This window comes from Dysidea avara, chromosome 7 (genome assembly GCF_963678975.1).
Source record: "Dysidea avara chromosome 7, odDysAvar1.4, whole genome shotgun sequence".
NCBI classification, from domain to species: Eukaryota; Metazoa; Porifera; class Demospongiae; order Dictyoceratida; family Dysideidae; genus Dysidea; species Dysidea avara.
This window is the reverse complement of record NC_089278.1, coordinates 663602-687853: the sequence shown is the minus strand read 5'-3', so window position 1 is coordinate 687853 and position 24252 is coordinate 663602. Positions and strand designations below refer to the sequence as shown.

Genomic DNA, 24252 nt, shown 5'->3' with positions numbered 1-24252 from the left:
TGTGTATAGATATCTATAGAATGTGTTTTAATACTAGCAGAGAAACAATGCCACGATTCTTACTTGTTGCCATTCACAATCTAAAACACAGTCGTTAGATGAACCCATTTGTGCCAGAACTTCTTACAGGATGCAGTTGTACAAGTGTTGTCTGGGGTCTCTGTATGTGGATTAATGTGGAAGTTCAACCACAAAGAGATATCCGTTGTGTGAAAGTGAAACTACAATGCCTGAAGACAGTACAATCATATATATTATAGCCTTCTAGTTCATAATTATATTGTTGCAGATAAAATAATTATTAGTACAATTTCTGACTTATAGTTGATGTAACATTGAAATTCAATTTTAAAATGACAAGTGGTTGGTTAGTAGTCTTCTACCCATCCATTTTCTGCCACAAATGAATCTATGATTTCTTTCAATGCTAAATTGGGTATCAATTGTTCTTGTGTTAGCTCCTGTCTTGTGATGGGATCAAAATGGCCGACTTTCTGCAGCACCACACACACTAACACTTACAACTTATAGTCTGATAACACACCTGTAGGTGATCCTCTATGTCCTTCCTGTCATATCTTAATAATACTATTAAGGTCAATACCAACTTGATATGTACAGTGGATACCTCACCTGACACTCTGGATACCTCACCTGACACTCTGGATACCTCACCTGACACTATACCAGCTGACAGTGCTCATAAATACTGAAAGTTGTGTATTTAATTACTCTAATAGAACAGTCACTACTTCAATAGAATATTCTAACTGAACATTCACAACTCTAAAAGAACAACCATTTTGTTATCAGATAAACAGCAGTCCTACTGTACGTGGTGCGTATGGTATGAAAAGGATACGATATACCACTCGGAGCAACAACTGGCTCTTCCATTAGCTCATAACTGATTTTTCCACACAGATAGTCGGGAACTTCCCGCCGCTGTGTGCAATAAACATAATTAGACTCTTGCCTACTACACTCAGATGTGGACAGCAAACAAACCCAAAATATTCAAAAACAATATTGATATGTTACTTGGGCGGGCAGCAGAGGAGATTGGTCACATGTCATCAAACATCTCATGTGATCTCAAACCCATTCAATTCAGTATTGATAAATAGCACCCTACTGTGATATCAATAAGTTATGGCCAGTTTCCGGAGTTTCAAAATACCAATTTCAAGTGCCATGTTTGGTTGTGTAATTACATGTAGCAATATGTCCTAGGACTGTTATGTGACCAACCTCCACTGGCTAGTGGAGTAAACACTAATGGGTGTATTACTTTTCTCTTCTCATCCACTTCAGCAAATAACTTGTTCACTGAAACTGTTTTTTCTGCCTACCACAAGAAGAAATGTAACCAACATGCACACCACACATACACATTCACACTACACACATTCACAATACACACACACTACACACATTCACAATATACACAAATTCACAATACACACACACATTCACAATACACTATACACACACACTACACACATTCACAATACACACACACACATTCACAATACACACACACTACACACATTCACAATACACACACACATTCACAATACACTATACACACACACTACACACATTCACAATACACACACACACACACATTCACAATACACACACACTACACACATTCACAATACACACACACACACACACATTCACAATACACACACACACACATTCACAATACACACACACTACACACATTCACAATACACACACACTACACACATTCACAATACACACACATTCACAATACACACACACATTCACAATACACACATTCACAATACACTATACACACACACTACACACATTCACAATACACACACACTACACACATTCACAATACACACACATTCACAATACACACACACATTCACAATACACACATTCACAATACACTATACACACACACTACACACATTCACAATACACACACACATTCACAATACACACATTCACAATACACACACACTACACACATTCACAATACACACACACATTCACAATACACTATACACACACACTACACACATTCACAATACACTATACACACACACATTCACAATACACACACACTACACACATTCACAATACACACACACATTCACAATACACTATACACACACACTACACACATTCACAATACACTATACACACACACTACACACATTCACAATACACACACACATTCACAATACACTATACACACACACTACACACATTCACAATACACACACACTACACCAAACTGTTAACATACATGTTCTGTGTTGATCTTGTTGAGCACAGACTCAGTAGCTTCAGGAGGGCCAGTTATTTCAACTTCAGCCAGCTTCCTAGACACACAACCATTAATAAAATTTATTAGCATTATCATCATTGTAACCATTTCTTGGTTTCCACTTTTGATTTCACAACTTCTTATTTATAGACACAATGATGATCATTGAAAACAGACTTATAAAAATGTATTTCCTTACTTCAATGTAATATTATTGTAATACTCCACAACTTCTAATAGGTAATAGTTATATCCCAATACGAGGGCAATGTCGTAGTTATCACCCAAGTCCGAGGTGAGGACAAGGGTGATGACTATCAGTATGATATAGTGTACTGGGATATAACTAGTTTATGTCCCAGTGTGGATCATAGCCTAATAGTCACCATTTTAGTGCCTGTATTCTAATTAATTCATTTGTCACAAAGCAACTCGAACAGCACAAACATACATCACGACTGCTCTAAATTAAGCAAATGTATCAATCTTACTGGTCTGCCTCTCCCTACTCACATAATATGGCTGGCTTCGAAGTTTAACCCCATGTACTAATCGAAAATCCACGCACTGGGTGATAAGTTAGTTATCACCCAGCACAGCACTTTGACACTCCCACACACTGGGATACAAAAATTCTAGAACTGATCTATTGCATGGTTTTTACTTCATATTAATACTCTAACAGAGTACACATTTTTGAGGACTTCTAATAGAACACACATAGAACAATTCAATTGGTAGATCCATAAAATTAATTTATAGAATTTTCATATAAAGCAAAAATTAAGTGAGGTGATCAGCCAAGATAGCAGTGGTTCAGTGGTTAAGGATGTGGGTGCTAGGTATGGAGGTCCCTGGTTTGATCTCTATAGTAAGTTTTTTGACAATTTTTGTGTACTTTTTTACCCCACGGTGACTGCTCTATTAGAGTATCTTGATCCTGTGATTTTACACTTGTTTGTGGTTTTTGCTTTATAACTTTGTCGCTGTAACTCTACAACCCACAAAAGGTTTGCACTATGATGGTTACTCCATGTACAGACCAATTTTCAAGTCATTCCTTTGACAAAAAATCGCTATCCCATTTTTTGAAAATTACGTATAACTCCCTTGTTTATCCACTGTTTAAAATTTGGAATGATAACATGTTGCATCATGTTCTTACTGCACTCCAAATCGAAGAAAATCGACTAAAGCATGCGTAATATGAAGAAACTTTGAAACTATGGACACACATCACTACTACACTACGGACACACATCACTACCACACCACGGACACACATCACTACTACACTACGGACACACATCACTACCACACCACGGACACACATCACTACTACACTATGGACACACATCACTACTACACTATGGACACACATCACTACTACACTATGGACAATAATGGACACACATCACTACTACACTATGGACAGTAATGGACACACATCACTACTACACTACGGACACACATCACTACTACACTATGGACAGTAATGGACACACAGGGAGTCAGACAATGGAAATTCCATTGAATTCACAAATATTTTTCAATAGATATGCTAACTGTTTTCGATGATCTTCTAATAATGTTAGAAGAAAACTTTGAAGTTCTGTCTCTTGCTTCACTCTCTTCTCCTCAGCAATATTCCACCTCTAAAGAGCACACTTACAGAAGCAGCTAATCAATGATAAACTAGTACCTTCTTCTTTGCTAGTCGTATTGCTGCAGTGATGTCATCACCAAAATTCTTTCCTTGTTCACGGGCCAAATTATGTGCTAACAATTATCTAAATAGAATTTCTTGCTACTGTCGGGCCTACCAATTTTGAGTGCCTGTATGGCTTCATCATAATTTTCCAGTTCGGTCAGAGCTTGACCCATAAAGAAGTTAGCCTTGACTAGCTTGGGGTCTAATTCTATGGCTCTTCTACAGTCACTCACTGCCAGGCTCCACTGAAGTGTCTTCAAGTAACATAAGGCTCTATTGGTGTAGTATGTTGCTACCCGACCATTGGCATCCTAATAGATAACATCAATTACATGTTACAAACCAACAAGACAAAGATATTTTAATGATATTGGCAAGAGCCTATTTCTGTCATCTATGAATTGTGGAACATAATTACCATTGGACTAGGGTTAACAGGGGCCCTTCACAGAGCCTAGGAATTTTTCATCAGAAATTAACACTCCTTAACAAAAATTATTCACTCAAAAATAAACAAAACACGAGCACCAGATTGTAAATGATTATTAATAAATGGGTACTGAATTCTCTAGTGTGCCTTTTCTCTGTGAAACAAGTTCAGTTCACTTACTATAAACCATACCAAGAGTAGATGGGGCTACTATGCAGCACAGGGATATCTAACTAACTGATCAATCCCTCATATAACACAGTAACTGCTCTGTCAAAATTAAGTGGATAGAACATCATTCTCATTTCAAATTCTATAGTGAGGTCCCCTCAAGAATGCCATGACATGTATTGTACAATTAGACAATGTGATGTTGATGTGTTACAATGTTTGATACAGAACAACTACAACGGGGTTTCAGGTTGGCACATGCTACAGGTAGATCTGTGACCGCAGTCAAAGTCTTGACCGGGGAAAATCCTGACTTGCAGCGTTTATCATCTTCGACTTGTGATTTGAGCGTTTCTTGTTAAACTTTTGACCTCTGCTTATTTCTCCCTTTTTCAATATGCACCTGCGCATGTAACCTAGTATAATATTTTCTTAGTGTGTGCTAACAACAGCTAGGAGAAAAAAAATCATTACAATCATGGCGAAATGCCTGTTGGAGCTTTGAAACATCTTGGAGATCCTTACTTCTTGTGAGTTACGTAAACTTGATAATAGCCACGTATAGTTTTCAAACTTTCTGTCTCGTCTTGACCTACTGTAAGAGCTATTTTGTGGCCTTGACTGTTGACTTTGAGTTTGACCGCGGTTGCAGATTCACCTACAGCAAGAGCCTGAGTGACACCCCCTAGAACTAGTAAGGGGCCATCTCCAAACTGATTTTGGTATGCTTAATGACGTTAAGGGGGGTTCAGCCCATGACGTTATTAATTTTTATTAAAGCAGTTGTAGTGTAAACAGCTAGGAATAGAGAAAGTGGTGTGATTAAGCATAGATAATAGGGTAAGGTATATATTATCTATGGATTAAGTAGCTATACTGTTTGTAGACTATATTTTCAGGTAAAGAATATAACGTTTTTGTGCTTCTATTGCCAATACATTGTTTTCATAATGTGACGTTAAGGAGGGGGGAGGGGGGGTCTGAAGTTCGCGTCATTATGACATTAAGCGTATCAAAATCAGTTTGGAGATGCCCCCCAATCAACTTCTCTGTTCTAAACGAGGCCGGTTCTAAATCATTAAGTAATGACTATAGGGAGGTGTGCCATGACATCCCATGTTGCTATCATCACTGATTATTTTATTACGTACATGAATACTACTGCTCTGCTGGCATGGAGGTTGAGGGGGGGCATACTGGCCCACATATATAACCTCACTTACAATGGCTGAGGTGTAAGCTTCAATTGCCTCCGTATATCTCCTTTCAGAGAAGAGCCTATTCCCTTGTTCCCTGAACTCGCCTGCGCCCCGACTTGTACTCATGATCGTGAGAGAATGCTGGTGGGCTCTAGTTAGAATTATTGCTATGACGATTATATGCCTGAGCAAGGACGAATATGATACATTCGCGTGCATTCCTTCTACTTCGTAAAGAATTGATTCTTTTCCAGCAACAACAACAAGAGCGGGTGAGACTGTGAACGATGGCTTAGTCCATCCATAGATAATACACATGGTTGTGTACATAATTTATTATTATCTATGGTCCATCTCTACAATAAACCGTTATACAGGGGATATCCGTGTCTTTGGTTGAAGATGATATGTTTCTTTGGAATGCAACTATCAAGCTAGTTGAGGAATCAGTGTGGAAAGGTGCCTGTACTCAAATTTGTAGCTTCTGTACATACACCATGTGTATATTGTTTAAATGGGCATAAGTAATTCTTCCTTGTTGGAACAATATACAGCCAGACACATGCATGCATGCACCCACACACAACACGCACACACAACACACAATATGCACACACACACACCACCCATCCCATCAGAATATATTCCAGAGCTTCACTCCCAAACATTACAATATCAACTGTAAACCAGATCAAGCCAAATGTTCAGATTAACTGAATTGTTCTATAATACAGACACTTACAAGTATCCTTTCTTAATGTCAGTACCAAGATTTTATGGATCTCTTTGCCACACCACATTGTCAAGTGCACTATTGTACAAATTATTTTTATGAAGCTATAACTATGGACTTCATAGTTTATCTGTGTATGATCTTTGTTTTTGAAGTTTTCAGTGTTGATAAATACTACTGCATGCACAGCGTACGCGTGGACACACAACGGTGAAAACTGCTTGTTACATGCAGTATATCTGACCATGCAAACATTACTTGGAGACCTAATCTGACTTACCAGACCTGTTTTTCTTTTTGTGCACACAACTATGTGTAAATCCATGCAAACACAGCAAAGCTATATAAAAAGGGTGCAACCTTTAAAAAGCCTGGGTGAAAAAAGCTGTGAAATCAAAGGTGGCAAAATCGCTGATCGGTAGGTATTTTTCTGCATTGGTAGAGTACTAGTTTGTCTTAGATGTGTAAGAAGAACAACGATTCATGTAAAAACAAACCTCAAACTTGGCTGTTTTTGCATGGATTTCACTTATTTTTGTATTTTAAATATGTATATCCCAAATCCAACCATAAACTGATTTTGCGGTTTTGTTTTTACACAAATCATTGGTCTTCCTATGCAATGATGATGATATAAGGCAAACTAGCGCTCTACCAGAAAATACCTACCAATCTGATGCCAAAGGGTTTATGGTGATACTGATAATTGCCAGTGTTGGGAGTAATGCGTTACTTTTGTAACGCGTTACGTAATATTATTACTTTTGTGGTAACTAAGTAATATAACGAAATACGCTATAAAAACAGGTAATATAACTTGAGTCACTTTACTTACAAATGTAACGCGTTACCTAAGTAATATAGTTACTTTAACAAATCTAATATTACGTAATATTATTACTGCAAGTAACGAATTTACTAATCTCGTTAGTTATCCACTGAGTAACGCCTAGCCACAACGAAGTAATGAAGCCTACTGAATGAAGCTTATTTACCAGCTTCTTACTTATAACCAAGATTTGCACATTGTCCAACAACGCAACCATGTCACATGATAAGGTGGCAGTTTCACACGTGACAGCTTAAGGCTGTGGGCACAAAGTAATATAATATGTAATATTATTATAGTTACTTTATTTTATGGGTAATATGTAACTGTAACTAAATAGTTCAGTTGCAAGTAATATGTAATATGTAACTAGTTACTTTTAACAAGTAACTTGCCCAACACTGATAATTGCTCTATAATTTTGTGCTTGCTTGTTCATGGCTATATAAAGTTATATTATAGTACCTGCAAAGTAGATTCCATCCAAGTTAGGTATACGTGATTGTCTTTGAGGATTTTGCAGTGACTATTCTATTAGAGTATCTCAATTTTTCATGCAAAACATGCAGTTGCTCAATTTGTATTAAAGCTAGAATGCGATTTCCAACCTGAGTAGAAATTAAGTGAGGTGAACAGCCGTGATAGTAGTGGTTCAGTGTTTAAGGATTTGGGTGTTAGGTATGGAAGCCCCTGGTTTGAATGCTAGTAAGTTTTTTTGACATTTTCATGTACCTTTTTATACCGCGGTGATTGTTCTATTAGAGTATTTCACCCCCGTGATTTACAGTTGCCTTGTAACTCTATAACTTTCTCTTTTAAACCACAAAAGGTTTGGTTAACCTATACGTATTCCGATTTTTAGTAATTCCTTTAGGTGGTTTACCCTGTAGGCATGACAACAAGTTGGCCTTTTTTAATGCAAATAATCGTCCATAGCTCTATGTCTATTAATCAGATTTGCACCAAACTTGGTATCTAATTGTGCCACAATACACTCTTAAAGTGTACCGAAGCTCAAGAAAATCGAGTTACTTATTTGCACTTTACAATAGTTTTTGTAAAGTGTGCGAAAAGAATAATCTAAGCCCCCCCTGAGCCCCCTAAATGGAAAAAGGAAAGCATGAAATTTAAGAAGGTTCATATGGGGTGCTGAAGGTTGAAGACGTCAGTATAAAAATGATTCCAATTTGAGAAGGGAGCACAGAGCTACGTATGCATGAAAATCATGTTTTGTTTCTTAATTCCTGTAAATATACTCATTTATTTATTAATGATTACTGAGCAGTCAGCACAGCTGGTGTGTTCATGGTGTGGCACATCGGCATTCTTGGCCACACGACACAGATGTGTCTTAAAGTCTCTGTTGTTTGACATTATATTAGGTTATGGAAATATAAATACTAAGATTCCTATTGAATTAGGTGAAAAGTTAGTCAATAGTACTTTTATATATTTGTGACACGGAGTGGAAACAGGAAGACCTTGTCATCAATGTCATTGCTTTTGCTTAGAATAAATCAAGTATCTCTAATAGAGCAGTCAACCACTCTATTAAAGCAGTCACATTTTAAAATAGTTATATAATATCTCAGAGTTCATAGAGTATAAAAAATATGTTCTTGGACCCCCAGAATGGCATCCGTGTCTGATTTATGCTTCAAACTCCATTGTGTAACCTTTCATTGCCAAAATACCTCCATCCCCTTCACTCCCACCCTGACCTGCTCCCTGGTTTGGGGCAAGATATAATATGATATGATTCAGTGGAACTGATAAAGATTGCTTATTTGCTGTGTGAGCATTGACCTAAACTATTAACTCTAAGGCTGGCAGGCTTTTTTGTTAATTGATGAGGTAGGGAAAATGGTAGCATGGTTGGGTATGAGAAACTAACAATTAGCCTAACATGATCAGATCACTCTAATAGAACAGTTATTTATTAGTAGTGCTGAATAATGCATTTTGTGCACTCTGTGAGATACTACAGTTAATCTTTCCACACAAATTGCCATCCTTCTGACATGGCATTATTTTACACTAAATTAAAGATGTTGATCTAAGAAACAATAATAGCAGTTATGATCATTTTCACTAGTCATAAAAGTTCTCCACCCTTGCAGCATAAATTACCAATGGGCAGGTATTAGTTTATAGAATTTCATGATATAAATGATCATAACTTTGGAATAAAATCACCTATTGACTTCAAATTTAAAAAAAAAACAAGTTTTTTTTTTCAGCAAGACTTTTAATTATGTTTATAAACTAAGGGCAAAAATTAATTATAAATTCAAAATGGCTGTAAGGGTCTTAATTTGTGACATCAATGTCACTAGGAGTACAATTTGTGTGGAAGTGTCGTATTGTATCACATGACACATTGCTCACACTACACTGTATGGTCAAGGTACATGTCAACTTGAGCTATGTGATTATCTAGATGTATCAGATCATTGACATATTGTATACATTGGTCATGAGGGATTTTCCCACATAGCTATGTTGTAATAGCTACCATCAGTTATCTTATTTCACTACTTTTGTCACTGGAACCTACTACTTCATTTGTTAAATATTGTACTAGTTCACATTCTATGACATAGCTATATGATACCATAGAAACTATACTAATAACACAGGATTGGAAGCTCCATTCATGGACTCAATAATAATACCTTGTAGTTTTGCGGATTGTCTTTTGATTGGTAAAGGGCTACGAAAGGTAAGCACCTACTTCTGTTGTGCTGTACCATGATACGTGCTAGAGAATTCATATTTCTTATTTAACTACTTTATATCGCTGGAACCTTACTTCATCTTTAATTGTACTAATTTGTGAACTTTTTTTATTTGTACCTAGGATGAAATATACTAATCAACCTCGGTTGTCTCACAATATGGCGTTACTCAAGGAAACCATAGTAGTGTACACCTTGCCATGTCTTTGAAAACATAACAGTGAAGCTAGTGGCATTGTATTAAATTTTGGGACTATTTCAAATAGTTTGTGCCACGTGTTGGTACACTTCAATATCTTCTCCAGAGCTTTTCCTTTAAGGCCATCACTATAATATTGCTTGCTTCCCGTCACCCAATGGAACAAAAACTGATGCGGGTGGGAGGTGATTATTGACTATTAATTATACACTTGACTCCTGCTATTTCAGTCTCCGACTGTTCTATTAGAGTATCTCGATCTTGAAGGCTGCCACTCATGCACCCTGTTGAACAACAGTGGAGGGACTTCCGCCCTTCTGCTGTGTTTATGTTCACAGCTAATCAGTGGCTAATGCATCTACCTTAATACTTGATTACTCTGTGCCTCCATCTAGCATGAAATAGTACATTCATGTGATCTATAATCAAATGATTAAATTTTGGTGTGGCTACCTAAAAGTTGGCGAGGGCAGTGCCGGGAAACAAGGAATGAAATAATGATGACCTAATCATAGGCGGATCTGAGGGGGGTTGCCCCCCTTGGAGTTACAGGACTATATTGACACCAGAAACAGGAATCATGCATTCACACTGTATTCAGAAGTACAGAAAGACAACAGTTATAAATGCACTTTACAATTATAAACTGTACACTGTGAGAAAGTGAGGCAAATACCAGGTAATTGCTAAGATCGAGATACTCTAATAGAGCAGTCACTACTCTAATAGAACAGTCACAGTTATAATGTTATCAATATATTATTTTGCAATACTACCTTATTTTGATTTAGTACATGCACTTTACCATCAAACAGTTTATTATCTCTGATATATATAGGCTAACTAATTTTTATATGCTATGCAAAGCATACACTGTCTTAGCTAAACAGCTATCAGCAAATTCAAACCCCAGGAGGTCTAATTTTAGAAGCTAAAGTGTTAGAAAGTGTATGCCCTTCATTCATCCAACGTAACTAGACTAAATGCAAATGAATATAACTTGTGTACTAGTGATTCTTCTCTTAGTGGAACAAACACTGTTTTATCCTAAAACTTCTTGCCCCCCCAACAGTATCTTCTAGATCTGCCTATGCCAATGATAACAAACAGTTACGGGTATTTCTAAGCATCTGATGTCTGTTGTAATTATGTTAAAGCTAAGGGTACAATTACAAATCTTGGCATCATGAGGACAAACTTGCAGCTCCTGGAATACGTGCCACTGACCGTCTTGTGATAATAGATCATAGCAACCAACACAAATATTGGATATGTAGTAACAGCCAAATTAATTACTTCCGGCAGAACAACAAGGAATGCCAGCACACAAAATGGAGTTTCCAATCCTACACTGTTATTAGTATCAACAAAGTCTTTTGTTTCCCATTGTGCCATTACTGGTATTTTTCCTGATCATTAATAGGCTTAATGTTACAGTGTAATTGTGTTACAAGTCTCATTAATATTAGGTGGTATTTTTGAAGCCTTGATTCATTTTAATGGTGAGTACAATGAAGTAGCCCCTAAGGTGCAGTTCCTCACCATACCATTCCACCCCAATGGTACGTCCTCCACACATTAACTGTTTTGTTGACAATGAACATTGTTTCTTTAGTTGATGCAAAAACAGGTGAAGCTTATTTGAGGATTGTTCACTATTGGTGTGGGGAATACACCGCATCACAACTTCTGTTAAGTATACAAGTGTGTAGTTTACACTGGTAGCAAATGTTGTATGGTTTTATTGAAGGATTTGTTTGGTGATCCTGACTTGAGAGATGTGGCTGTACTGAATAAAGATGCTGCCAAAATGTTACAGTTTTCTCCATTCACTTATAAGCAAATGGCTCTGGATTGTGTGGCTGCCAGCCTGCGTATACAAAGTTTGTACTGCAGTAATGTGATATGACTGGCAATACTATATTTAGTAAATTACATTAAAGGGTTGAGGGTTCAGATTAGTGAGAACCATAATTGTGATTGATTCCTCTGTATTTGTATGTTACCTCTAGTAAGACCACCTCATTATAGTGACCATGTCAAGTAAGTAGCTAAGGTGTACTTCATGACCTCATTAATAAGACCACCTCATTATAGTGACCATGTCAAGTAGGTCCCAAACATAGCTAAGGTGTACTTCATGACCTCATTAATAAGACCACCTCATTATAGTGACCATGTCAGTAGGTCCCAAACGTAGCTAAGGTGTACTTCATTACCTCATTAATAAGACCACCTCATTATAGTGACCATGTCAAGTAAGTCCCAAACATAGCTAAGGTGTACTTCATGACCTCCTTAATAAGACCACCTCATTATAGTGACCATGTCAAGTAAGTCCCAAACATAGCTAAGGTGTACTTCATGACCTCCTTAATAAGACCACCTCATTATAGTGACCATGTCAAGTAAGTCCCAAACATAGCTAAGGTGTACTTCATGACCTCCTTAATAAGACCACCTCATTATAGTGACCATGTCAAGTAAGTCCCAAACATAGCTAAGGTGTACTTCATGACCTCATTAATAAGACCACCTCATTAGCCTGTTTCAATTCCACCACATTATTTTGGTACAAGAGCTGGCCTGTTTAACTGCACACCAATCAATAATATTTTCACTGTGTCAATACCACTTGGGCAATCTTGCTATTCTGTCACAAATTAAGCTTGGATTTATGGATTATACTATTTGAAGGTGGCAAGGCACCTTATGGTGACAAGATCAATAAAGAAGTGGAATCCATTGCTGTCTCATACAAGCCAATTGAGGAGTCAAGTGACCTTCATGCCAAGCCAATCTCATTTGCTGATTACCAGACGTACTGGAAAGGGATAGCTACTTCAGTAGCTGATGTGGATGGGAGCACAAGTAAGCAACTACCATAAATCCAGAAACATTTATGTGAAAAAACTTTCACGAATAAAACTCCTTTGCTTTCACTAATTTTTGTCTGTTACTATCTTCAATAGCAAAGTCTCGAATGACACTTTCACGATTTTGTCCAGCTCACCAAAAATGTGAAAGTTTAAATCACACGAACATTTCCAACAACACTACATGTCATACAGTGTGTATATAGTACTTCAGACTGGCTTCAATACTGACATTGCATCTAAAGAAGAAGAGACAACTTTAGAACATCAAGCTGTAGTATTTCAAGACATGTTGCACAGGTATGTTGTTAGGTGGTGTGCAGTGCCAGTATCAATGGCTGTAACTAGATACCACTCTCTGAAATATGGCATCATTCGATCAAGAAACCATCCAACTAAGCCAAAAAGTGCTCGAAAACAACGAGCAGAACACATGGATCAACTTAAAATGCTCTACCATCGAGAAACAGGTGTGTTCAGCAATATATGCTGTAGTGTTAACTTGCTATATGACAGGCCATGATCACTCTACTAAACTATCAACACCCAAAGACAAAGACACAAATACTGACATTCAACAATTACTGGACTGGACACAACAATTAGATCCTGATGCTATTGATAGTGATGCAATTATTTAATACAAGTGTTTGGTAAATCATAACTTTACAGTTTATTGTGGCCGTACACAAGCCAGATAAGGCTTCATACTGATAACCTCATATAGCACAGACTTCATATTATTACTATTAAAAATATTGTTAAAATTTTTGAGTTACATACACATAAAGTACACACAAGGTTATAGTAAGTTTCTGATGAACTGTAGTCCCATTGCTCCAGCAAATATTGCAGGAACATTGACAAATGACAAAACTTTTAGTAGTGCAAGTCCTGACAACCCATGACCACTGCAACCAAAATTATTTTATTGAATGGGACAATGTGATATTTACCTTGTACAGCCAGAAGCTAGTCTAGATCCAAACAGCAACAGAAATCCACCAATGAGTGAGCTTGGTATACTGACACCTTGAACACTGTTATAATTGTGAGACAGGCTGGCTGATACATAGGCTGTGATCATGATGCTACCCAGATATATCACCTATGTCATAATACACTCTATTACTATGGCATATGACAGTTACACAATCTCATTTTTGTGTAGCTTATAATTATACAAACTATGACACTTGATCAGTAGTTAGCTAATCAGTTAGGTAGGTTGATGCTTTTAATGGATCAGCTCAAAGACACAATAACAAAACTCCATGCTAACAATTGATGTTAGTTACGTGACTTGATCTGACACATGAATACAATTTTACCACACCCACCTGCCACCAACTGTCCATGTTGTTTTGAATTCCATGGAAGTATGAAAGCAGTTTCTTTGACAAGGAGTTGGGTATGAGCTGAGCTAAGATAGTACGATATGCAGTGGTGCTCCCAAGAGTGTCATCTACTGTTAACACCAATGGGACCTGTGCTAAACCAATCATCATCCCTGTAGAACGTTAGTAGTAACGCCACAGCACAGCTAGTAGACACATACCTGATACAATCGGTGACCAACTTGGTACGGTAAGGAAGTTTCCAGTATTGGATGTGACCACTTCAGTGCTCCATGGGACATAGTACTCTACTGCAGCAACTACAGAGCCTATGACAACTGCTAGAGGTAGAGCTACTGAGGCAAAGTTCATCCCCAGGTAATGGTCCATCCTGTAAATGGCTCATACATACTATCGATACAGTTGTGTTCATTAGCATACCAGTGATGTTTAGCTGGTTGAGCTGGTCTTATTGCTGATCTAATGAATGGCTCAACTAATCCATATACCAGCACTCCAGCAAATCCACCAGCCAGCGTGTACACTACAACAATTGGAGCAATTGGAACATACACTGATGGCATATAGTACACTATACCTGCATTAGAAACTCCTCCACCAATTTGTACAAACACCATACCAGGACACTACAACAAGTCAACCATCACATTAATGACAACATACTAATTTTTCAAGAGAACAGCATGAAAACACATTTGTAAGCAGCTGATGGCTAATGGGAAAATGGGTTTTAACTAGTTGTTTAGCAATCACTTGCAGCTGGAATCCAGTAATAAAAACTCTATGTTGTTTCACAGCCCGGCCTATCGATTATGGGGCATACAACCATATATTATAGACACACACTATAATCTATGATATAACACACTTACAGTTCCACTGATGGTCATTCCCATTCCAAGGAGAGCTCCTCCTATTGCAGAGCTGAGGATTCCTTTGCACTTCAGTGGCCCCACAAATGCGTCTCTTGCTATCATAAATTTTTGCTTAGTTGCAGGAATGATTGAGAGTGCAGACATGCTTACAAGTCCTACACACAAGACATAAAATAGTGACTGCAACTTAACAAGCCTACCGGCTACCTGTGGTCACCGCTGTAAGGAACATCTTGAGCATTACAAATCTTGAGAAGTCCATCTGGTCTTGTATCACAGAAGGATCAAACACTGAAACAAATTGCGCCTGTCAAATAGCTATAGCTATAGCCAGCTAAGCCAGTAGGTACCTCTTGCTTTCTCAAAGGCTAATGTACAAGCAACTCCACAACCGGATAGCACCGAGATTTGGATCAAAGATTTGTTGGCTTGAAAAAAGGAAACTTTTCCTTTACTTGCTGCAGCATCTCCACTTGCGGTCTGTAGCGAAGAGGACTCGGAGCTCATCATCCACAATTCGTCCGATAGGTAGCTAATTAAACAAACCGTAGAAGCTAAAAATATTATCCAAATGTAAAGGATTTGCTTATATACTACTTAGTAACTGATGGTGGCTGCCCAGCCCTGCGAGTACGTGACCGCTTACATCTGAGCTGTTTTGATAGGTTTTGATAACGTGCACGTGTGGCTTCAGGCTGGTTAATGCAGACAAATCATACTGCACAAGGCGTAGTCTCGTGCCCAGCCGGGCTCGCGCTAATGCGCAAACACCGCGAGCCCGGATGGGCACGACACTACACAAGGCGCGGCTTAAATCAACATCACGTGAAACCATTTTTTTTAAGGAAATCACGTGGTTGCAGTCAGTCACATGATGCGTCATGAGACGAACACGACCAGCTTATCCTGAGGAGCAGAAAGGACATAGGAAACAAGTAATTATCGTATAGGTTACTATAATGTAAGCGCTGTTTATATCTAAGTGAGTTTTATAAATATTACTGTACAGACCTAGTAAAATTCCTCTACAACTATTGCCGGACTGAATATTGCTTTGTGGTGCAAGAATATTATGGCCTACTAACTGTTAAACATGCCCTAGAGGTCTGTTAATAAACAAACATGTTGTAAAGATGGGAGTTTTTGGCGCCAACACAGGTGTGAAGAGACGCCAATGTATATATTTGTATGCTGGTATATAGCGCAGTGTTTGAGGTGCGCTTGTTTTTTTCCCTGACTAGCTGGAGACAATGTTTAAAAATTTTCTTGGGAAGATCTCGAAGAAATATCACCACAGGGAACTGTCAAGGTGTGTACAGCTGTATTATGTATTAGTGAGGTAAATAGGGGGTGTGTCTCATGTTATGCATAATGTCCAATATGTAGAGGTAAACATTTGTCTATGATTGTTGCTGTAGGATTATTGTGCTAATGGTAAATTATAGTTTAAGTATGAATAATAATCACTTCATGCTTGGCTTGTAGATCCAAGTTGGTCATTAGTTTATGTATTGATTGATAGTTTATATTGACCATAAGACTAATTTTGTTGTGTACAGAAAACTGCTTGTATGCACTTTGTTGACTTTGTTGTTGTTCTGCCATTTTGGGTCCCATAGTGAATCACCTTGATATGTGACTTGATGAGTGTTTATTGATTGTGTGACTTAAAAGTGTGTTTGTTTGTAGTAGACTTCTCTGTGCAGTCTTGTCAATAGTGGTATCTCCAGTGTGTTTTGTTGAGATGTAGTTTTAGTTGTTGTGTCATGTGTGTTGGTCATGTGATGTTTATGTGACATCGTTCAAGTCATGTGTGTGGTGTGTTCAGCACTCCCACCAGTGTGTCATCTAGCTCACAGTTGTCCCCATATGACACATCTATTATCACTATGTTGCTATTATCTCATTTACCCCCTAGACATGCTGACTTGGACGGCAAATCACCTTCAACATCAAGGTATAGCACTGTTGTGTAGCTTAAGTTTGTGGTATTGTATATAATGGTGTTGTACCTGGTCATGGCCCTTTGTTTGCTAGTTTGGTTTCACAAATCACTTAGTCTCTTCTGGAATTTATCAATGACTACAGGTAAAGTCATTTTTGTGGTTTTTATTGAGGGGAAAACAAATGGAATGTGGTCAGATTACCACATCACTTTTAATGGCTAGTCACATGATTTTTCAATCATGTGTTATGTCTGTTGTCATTGTATGGGCGTGCTCAGTAAGGGTGTCCATTTAGTGTTTGTTCTGTGTGTCTTTTAGAAAGAGCGGCTTCCTCGAGTATGATGCTAGTAATATTCGTCTTCTGGTCATAAGGGATACAGAGCAGGGCTTCAAGAGGTTGTTTGACTCTAGGCTGCACTTTGATGGAACCGTGAGCTAATTGTGTGACTTAATATCTTAAATAATTCTTTCCTTACAGAAATGTAACTCTCAAAAAGTTGCCATTAGTTGTCGACAATCGGAAGATTCAGGTTTGGCATCATCAAGAAGTGGCTCCTTTTCTGGTTGTAGTTTTTCTGGTTCATTTAATAGAGTTCGTAGTAATTCTGATCGTATCATGGTAAGTTTGAGATGTTTAGTAGCTGCACTGTGGAATACTACAATTGTGTGTAGACATCAGATGTGTCTATTCTCGCTGAGATGATGTTTGGTAATGTATCAATGAAGATAGTTGGGGACAGTGTTAAAGTACATTACATCAGGTATAGTGGTATTATTATAACCTGTACTTTGATCTTGTTGTCAACAGGTCAACTGACCAGTTCCTGCTCACTAAAGTGTTTGTACATAAACCCAATAGTAGTACAGCTAGTTGTAGGTTAGTAGAGTACATGTGGTGTATAACTGTTGGTATTGTAGTGATGTTACAGCTTGGATCCATCTGAGTGTAGCAGCCCTTATCCCAGCCCACTATCTTCAAGTAATGATAACTCAGTAGGAAATATCTCAAGGAACTACAGCTCTTCTTCATTTACTGGTTAGTCTATGTTATGATGTGGTGTGTGTGACTACCTGTTCATCACAGGTGATTATAGGAGTTCTAACAGTTTAACGATCCCTGCTTGTGCCAGACCACCCAGCCAACTGTCTAATGAAAGTATGTTAGGATTGTATCCTGTCTGAGGAGTGTGTGCATATTGTACATTAAACCTTACAAGAGATCACATGCTTTCTAATTGTCAGCACAAAGTGTGGGAGATGTATGTATAGCCATAGCTTGTTTGTCTCCTTGCAGGTAGCAGCTACATGGGCAGTGGTGGTACTGGGACAGGCTCAAAGTCTAATAGTTACCAGAGAAGACTGGAGCATAGTTGGTATACCAGTTTTGAGAATGAACACAGACTATACCATCATGTCAGGAAGCCACTGCAAGAGGTGTGTGTAGTGTGTGCTATTGGTGTGAATATCATTGTGTGTGTAGTGCTCATCCAAGGTTACTCATGGATGCATGTCAGGTCGTAAACATAAGAAAATTGCAGTAGGTTTAATCTTCTCACTAGATGACAAACAGTTCAGGTAAGTACATTCTCTTGTTGGAGAGCAGTACATGATTATGACATATTTGTTACAGCCAATTTGAGCACTTTTTCTTCACACATTTTGCACTTATTTATTCTCACTTGGAAGAGCTGAGGTTAGCTGTGGATGACAACCTTCATTCTGTAAACTTCAAGAAAACTGACTGGCCAGAGTTCCATACCAACACTAGAAAGGTGTGAATTTGTAGACACAATTTAGTCAGACTAATTCACTTAATAAGTGTCATGTGTTTAATTATGTGTTGCAGCTTATTTGGAAAATGTGTTGTATAATTTTCTGTAGGCATTTGACAAATTCTCAAAACACTTTCTATCCTTGTACAACACTCCAAGGATTGAGGTTGGTCAGCACACAATCCCTATAAGTGTGACTAGTGTTGTGTTGTAGGACCCAGTATGGTTGACACTGGTAACTAGACCTGATGCTCGCAAGACAGTTTGTGCCATGTTCATGAAAGAGTTGATGAATGCCATCACTAAGTTTGACACCAAGGATACTAAATTGTGAGCATTTGTAACTAACTGCACACAAAATACACACTAGAGGTGTGCGATATATCGAAAATTATCGATATTGCAATAATTTTTCTATATCGTATCGAATTTGATATTGCAAATGCTGATTTCGATATTTTATTGATTAAGAGATATTAATCAATATATCGAGAAAATTCTGAGTATTTTGTCTGTGATTGTGCACTCACACTAGAAATGAAGGTCAGTTCTATGCAACCATTTTAAAAGCTTATCTACCAGTTTCCTAGGCTTGTTAGTAGTGCTGTGTAATGGTTATAATTTATTGTATTCAAAGCATATTTATAAATATTGGCTGCCCACGCAATTAAGCCCACACAATTTAATTAATTACTGAATCTATATTGTGATATTCGTACTAGTAATAGCATGGGTAGCAGTGAAATTTGGGATAAATATCAAGAGTGTTGTATTGGAAATTTACCATTTCCAATACAACAAGAGTGGTATTTATCCCAAATTTCACTGCTACCCATGCTATTCCCAGTTAATACTATACTCGCTGCATATGCTACATTAGCTTTGCTAAGTACGCAATTTGTCACTATGTACTAAACACACTAATTGGCGCTACATTGTTAACATAAATTCTAGCCAATGAAATTGCAATTACAACTTTTTCACTGCTGTCAGTGAAATACTGGATAAATTTCACTGCTACTATTGAGACTTTTGTACGGGCAGTGAAACAGGTATGGTATTATACTGAATATCTATCAATATTGTGTTGAAACTGAAATCCTGATATCACACACCCCTACACCACACACATAAGGATGTTAAACACTTCTGTTGTAGTTTCATGTCCACTCTGCTGACTGCCATATTGACCCATCACTGTGCCTGGATTTACACAGTGTCACAAGACACTCCAGACAGACAGGAGGAAAACAAACACAAGTCTAAGGCGGTATGTTGTAATTTAATCATGTGACTTGCTAGATCAAGTATTATTGCAGCTTGACATGTTGTCGAAATCACACCCATACAACTCCTTATGGGCTCAACTTGGGTAAGTGTCTGTTGTAGTAGTAGTCGTAGTAGTAGTGGTAGTGGTAGTAGTAGTGGTAGTGGTAGTAGTAGTAGTAGTGGTGGTAGTGGTAGTGGTAGTGGTAGTGGTAGTGGTAGTAGTAGCAGCAGCAGCCTTTACCCAATTAACTTTTGCTAACTTACAAAAAGCAGCCATATTGGGAACAGTTAATGTTCTTAATAATATCAATTTACGTGTGGTGTAACTTAATTCATCATTATTGTCTGTACAATGGTACATGTTAAATTTTATCAAATCCGTTGTAGTAGTAGTGGTAGTGGTAGTAGCGGTAGCGGTAGTGGTAGTAGTAGTAGCGGTAGTGGTAGTGGTAGTGGTAGTGGTAGTAGTAGTAAGGTGTAATCTAATGATCTTGACCTAAGACTGTTTACTGCTCTTGTAAGACTTCATCTACCTCATAGCCGGTCATTATCCACACTATTTTCCCCACCAATGAGTGTCAGATTATAGATATAGAGCATTAGTGTATTAGTATGACTGGTAAATCATGTTGTGTTATCTTAAAGGGATTTGTATGGAGCCATCACCCACCCAATGACAGTGACACGTACTGTGGTGACGGGTCGGGTTAGTCAACTAGTGGAGTGTCTACTGTTCTTGTTGACCTACTTCATACGATGTTTTGACATTGAAGACATTTGTGATAATGAAGTGGTTGGTTTCCCTGATATTGGCTCTCGATGCAGTTCCTCAATGTCCGGTCACTTAACACCCAAAGAAGATCACTTTAGCGATGGGATATGTGGTATTAGGAGCAGTCAGGCTGTGACCACTCCTAGTAGGAAGAAACCAAACCCATTTAGTTTTGCTTCGTTGAAGTCACCTATCCCACCAAGAACTAGAAATCACAGTCAAAGTGATAAAGAGTCGTTGGATCTATCGTCAAAGTCATTTTGCTCTGGATCAGCAGGATCACTGCTAGCTTCTCCATTCAAGGATGCTTGTAGCTCAAGATCATGGCACCGACCAAAGGCGTTACATCATGATCGAGGCTTATGCAAGTCCGAGGATGACTTGACTTCTTCGGATTGTCCCAGCAAAACTTTGTTAGCTTCTGGGCACAGTGACTGTCGAACTGCTACTGCTGATAGCTTGTCTCTACACACTACCAATTCTGATTCACCACTCTTCATGCTCCCAACTCGTAGTGACAGCGTTTCTGACAGTATGACTCCCAATCCACTGCCTAATTTGACTACTGACAGTTATCAGTGTATCGGCAGTGGTGTAAGGTTCTCTACAAAATGTCAAGAATATTTGCAGTCCTGTGACGTGTGTTCTAGAGCATCCACTCCAGAGTTGCAGTGTTCTGAGGAGTGTTTACTCAATCAAACTTGTCGCTTGTTGTTTCAGACAAGTTCACAATGTTTTATTCCACGTGGTGCTTGTCACGAGTGTGAGAAACAGTATACTTGCAGCTTTGGCCCTCCAAACAACCCCAAACCTTCTGCTGACACTGTAACAGATCTGCCCCCAACTACAGCCAAACGACGGCCAAGATTTAGTCAAACTGTTTGTGAGAATCCTTACTATGTAGTGTTTGATCCAAACTGCACTTACTCATCACAACGACCCAAACAAAGATGTGTAGACAAGCCACAGGTATCAACCAGATTGCCGCTAATCTGGCCCCAGAATAGTTGGGAAGAAGTGCCACTTGACGAAGGAGATGAGCAAGTGGACCCCTTTGAAGAGCCACCAGACTGCTCGACTACACAAACTGATGACAAAGTAAAGGAGTCAGAATGGCCTACAACTGGACAAGACATGACCACTGGAGGAGATCTAGTGTTCCCACATAATGTTACTGACTATACAGTAAAGCAGGATAGTATGTTTGGTGTGTGTAACACTTCACCAGTTAGCAAGGACAGTGGAAACTGCTCCTATACCACGTCAACACGGCTTGAAAATGAATCATTAGTCACAAACGAGGATACCACTGGTGAGCCTACTAACACATACAAGTTTGTTTGTACCTGTGATGTGTTTAGGTGTGTTTGATTTCTCTGTTGAGGAGAGTCTAACTCCTTCAGTGATTCATCAGAAGAGGATGAATGATAGTTTCAAGAGGTCATCGCTATTAGCAGAGCAACTACAAGAATATGAGCTGGCTAAGGAGGGTGGCTACCTCGGCCTTGAAGGTTATGTCAATTTTTCAGAAGTAGATTTGTCCACGTTAGTTACAGTTAGGATGATGTGTACATGACTGATTTGTTTATTTTGTTTAGGTGCTATGATCTGGAGACTTACGAGAGAAAGTTAGTCCCTTCATACCTGTCTGATACACACATCATGTTTGTGTGCTATTGCAGTTGCTCCTGTTTGGACACTACATACAAACAGCCTGGGGGGTTTAGTAGGTCACTGGTGGCAAGGTATTTATGAAACTTGTTTGCTTGTTGTTTTTAACATGGTACTACTGTACAGTGTATCGGACACTTATCTTCCCGACTTTGTGCTACATGGCACAACTAACAAAGACTTTGGAGAACACTTATTTGAAGATTTAAAGGCTATAGTTAGGGTAAGCAATACTTTGTTTAGTAACACCAATGATAACCCAGTAATATTGTATTGTGGATATGTGACTAGTCTTTATAGTGGCTTCTGTTTGATCATGCCAGAAATTAACTGTTCTCATTATGAGCCTTGTTTCCAACTGTAGTGTTCTGTTGTTGATGACCCGGTGGATCACGCTCAAGCAATAGTAGCTGACACTGATGATTGGTGAGCAGTTGGTAGACCATAGAACCATCAAATGATTTTACTGTATTGTCGATAGGAATGTTAAGATTGTGTCTGTATCAAGACCCGCTGATGTCTGGGTACAAGATTACAGTGAACAAAGCAGGACAGCTAAGATGGCATCATCAGTACATTCCATGCTTGAAGCAACACAGGTGCTTTGGAAAATGAACATGTCAGCAGAATTTGTGAGTTTCATTTGTCCGTCAACAGCAATTGCTAAACTAAAACTAATAATATTCTAGTGTTTATTACATCTTGAGGATCGACTACAGGCCTTGAATGAAACAGGAATGGTACGTCATTGTACTATCAATTACAGTGTTGTAATTGTTTTTCTGTACAGCTTCTTGGCTCATGTCTTGCTGAGCATGCAGAAGACCATCTCCCTAGCAATTTAACACAGTTGACAAAAATGTTTAAAGTGGACATTTCTGATCTACCACTCCTACTGGCTGTGGCTAGTGCACACTCACCAGATGTTGGGAAAATCTTGTGCGCAGCAAACCAGCATAGAAGATAGTTTTAATTTATTATTTTTATTTGAATGTAGTTTAGGTACGGATTCGACTAACTTGTATATAACAATTTTTATTATCATTAACTACAGCAATAGAAAGTTATTATAAAAATCGTTTACTTGTGGATTTGTATGAGTTAAGTGTTCCTTGTTCAAAATGGTATGCAAGTGAAGAATCATATTTGTGTAAGCGCTCAACTAACTCTTTATGAGGGTTTACTCCAGTAAAGTTATTATACCATTGCTTTAGTACATGATGGGCTGCATCCACGTCGTCCAGCTGTCCCAATTTTGACATGTCTTTTTCACTGTGTATATCAACAAGGAATGCCAGTGTCTGCCATGATTTGTTAATGTGTTCTGCTAAAATTCTCAAGTCAGAATCTTCTATTGGCTTCTTTTGTTCAACAAGAAGATCTAGAACAACT

The 24252-nt window shown here is 38.3% G+C and overlaps 5 protein-coding genes across 9 annotated transcripts in view; 2 read left to right on the top strand and 3 right to left on the bottom strand.

Moving 5' to 3' along the window:
- Positions 1-262: 262 nt before the first annotated feature.
- On the bottom strand, positions 263-5996 carry LOC136261581 (E3 ubiquitin-protein ligase CHIP-like). The gene is made up of 9 exons (XM_066055608.1): positions 5847-5996; positions 4135-4333; positions 4014-4090; positions 3878-3966; positions 2291-2366; positions 1292-1348; positions 863-945; positions 545-578; positions 263-494 (listed from the first exon to the last, which is right to left on the bottom strand). The coding sequence occupies exons 1-9, from the start codon at positions 5946-5948 to the stop codon at positions 369-371; spliced, it is 843 nt and encodes a 280-aa protein (XP_065911680.1). The 5' UTR covers positions 5949-5996; the 3' UTR covers positions 263-368.
- Positions 5852-13861, top strand: LOC136261579 (ubiquitin-conjugating enzyme E2 U-like). The gene is made up of 9 exons (XM_066055605.1): positions 5852-6094; positions 6200-6281; positions 11791-11883; positions 11937-12025; positions 12072-12204; positions 13019-13192; positions 13404-13497; positions 13546-13667; positions 13714-13861. Exons 1-9 carry the CDS (start codon positions 6023-6025, stop codon positions 13836-13838), a joined length of 984 nt encoding a protein of 327 aa, XP_065911677.1. The 5' UTR covers positions 5852-6022; the 3' UTR covers positions 13839-13861.
- Positions 13862-13921: 60 nt separating this feature from the next.
- On the bottom strand, positions 13922-16088 carry LOC136261577 (thiosulfate transporter TsuA-like). The gene is made up of 9 exons (XM_066055603.1): positions 15781-16088; positions 15638-15721; positions 15428-15585; positions 15133-15181; positions 14976-15078; positions 14756-14925; positions 14538-14707; positions 14154-14305; positions 13922-14108 (listed from the first exon to the last, which is right to left on the bottom strand). The coding sequence occupies exons 1-9, from the start codon at positions 15938-15940 to the stop codon at positions 14000-14002; spliced, it is 1155 nt and encodes a 384-aa protein (XP_065911675.1). The 5' UTR covers positions 15941-16088; the 3' UTR covers positions 13922-13999.
- Positions 16089-16264: 176 nt separating this feature from the next.
- Positions 16265-23923, top strand: LOC136261564 (folliculin-interacting protein 2-like). Of its 4 annotated transcripts, none has more exons than XM_066055580.1 (25): positions 16265-16365; positions 16672-16739; positions 17349-17387; positions 17695-17806; positions 17855-17995; positions 18049-18137; positions 18185-18253; positions 18306-18412; positions 18461-18532; positions 18671-18810; positions 18857-18951; positions 19007-19148; positions 19258-19314; positions 19363-19478; positions 20307-20418; positions 20468-20520; positions 21063-22501; positions 22551-22734; positions 22788-22817; positions 22872-22934; positions 22987-23083; positions 23225-23286; positions 23342-23492; positions 23550-23600; positions 23651-23923. In XM_066055580.1, exons 1-25 carry the CDS (start codon positions 16312-16314, stop codon positions 23825-23827), a joined length of 3720 nt encoding a protein of 1239 aa, XP_065911652.1. In that variant the 5' UTR covers positions 16265-16311; the 3' UTR covers positions 23828-23923. The 4 variants fall into 4 exon arrangements, with proteins under 4 accessions (XP_065911652.1, XP_065911653.1, XP_065911654.1 ...); XM_066055581.1 differs by having other exon boundaries at positions 16303-16391; XM_066055582.1 differs by lacking the exon at positions 16265-16365 and adding an exon at positions 16394-16412.
- LOC136261566 (uncharacterized) overlaps positions 23858-24252 on the bottom strand; it is a 10570-nt gene continuing 10175 nt past the window's right edge. For both annotated transcript variants that reach the window (XM_066055586.1, XM_066055587.1), the window contains exon 9: positions 23858-24241. In XM_066055586.1, the coding sequence (XP_065911658.1) occupies positions 23928-24241 (314 nt within the window). In that variant the 3' untranslated portion in view covers positions 23858-23927. The remainder of the gene's footprint in view (positions 24242-24252) is intronic.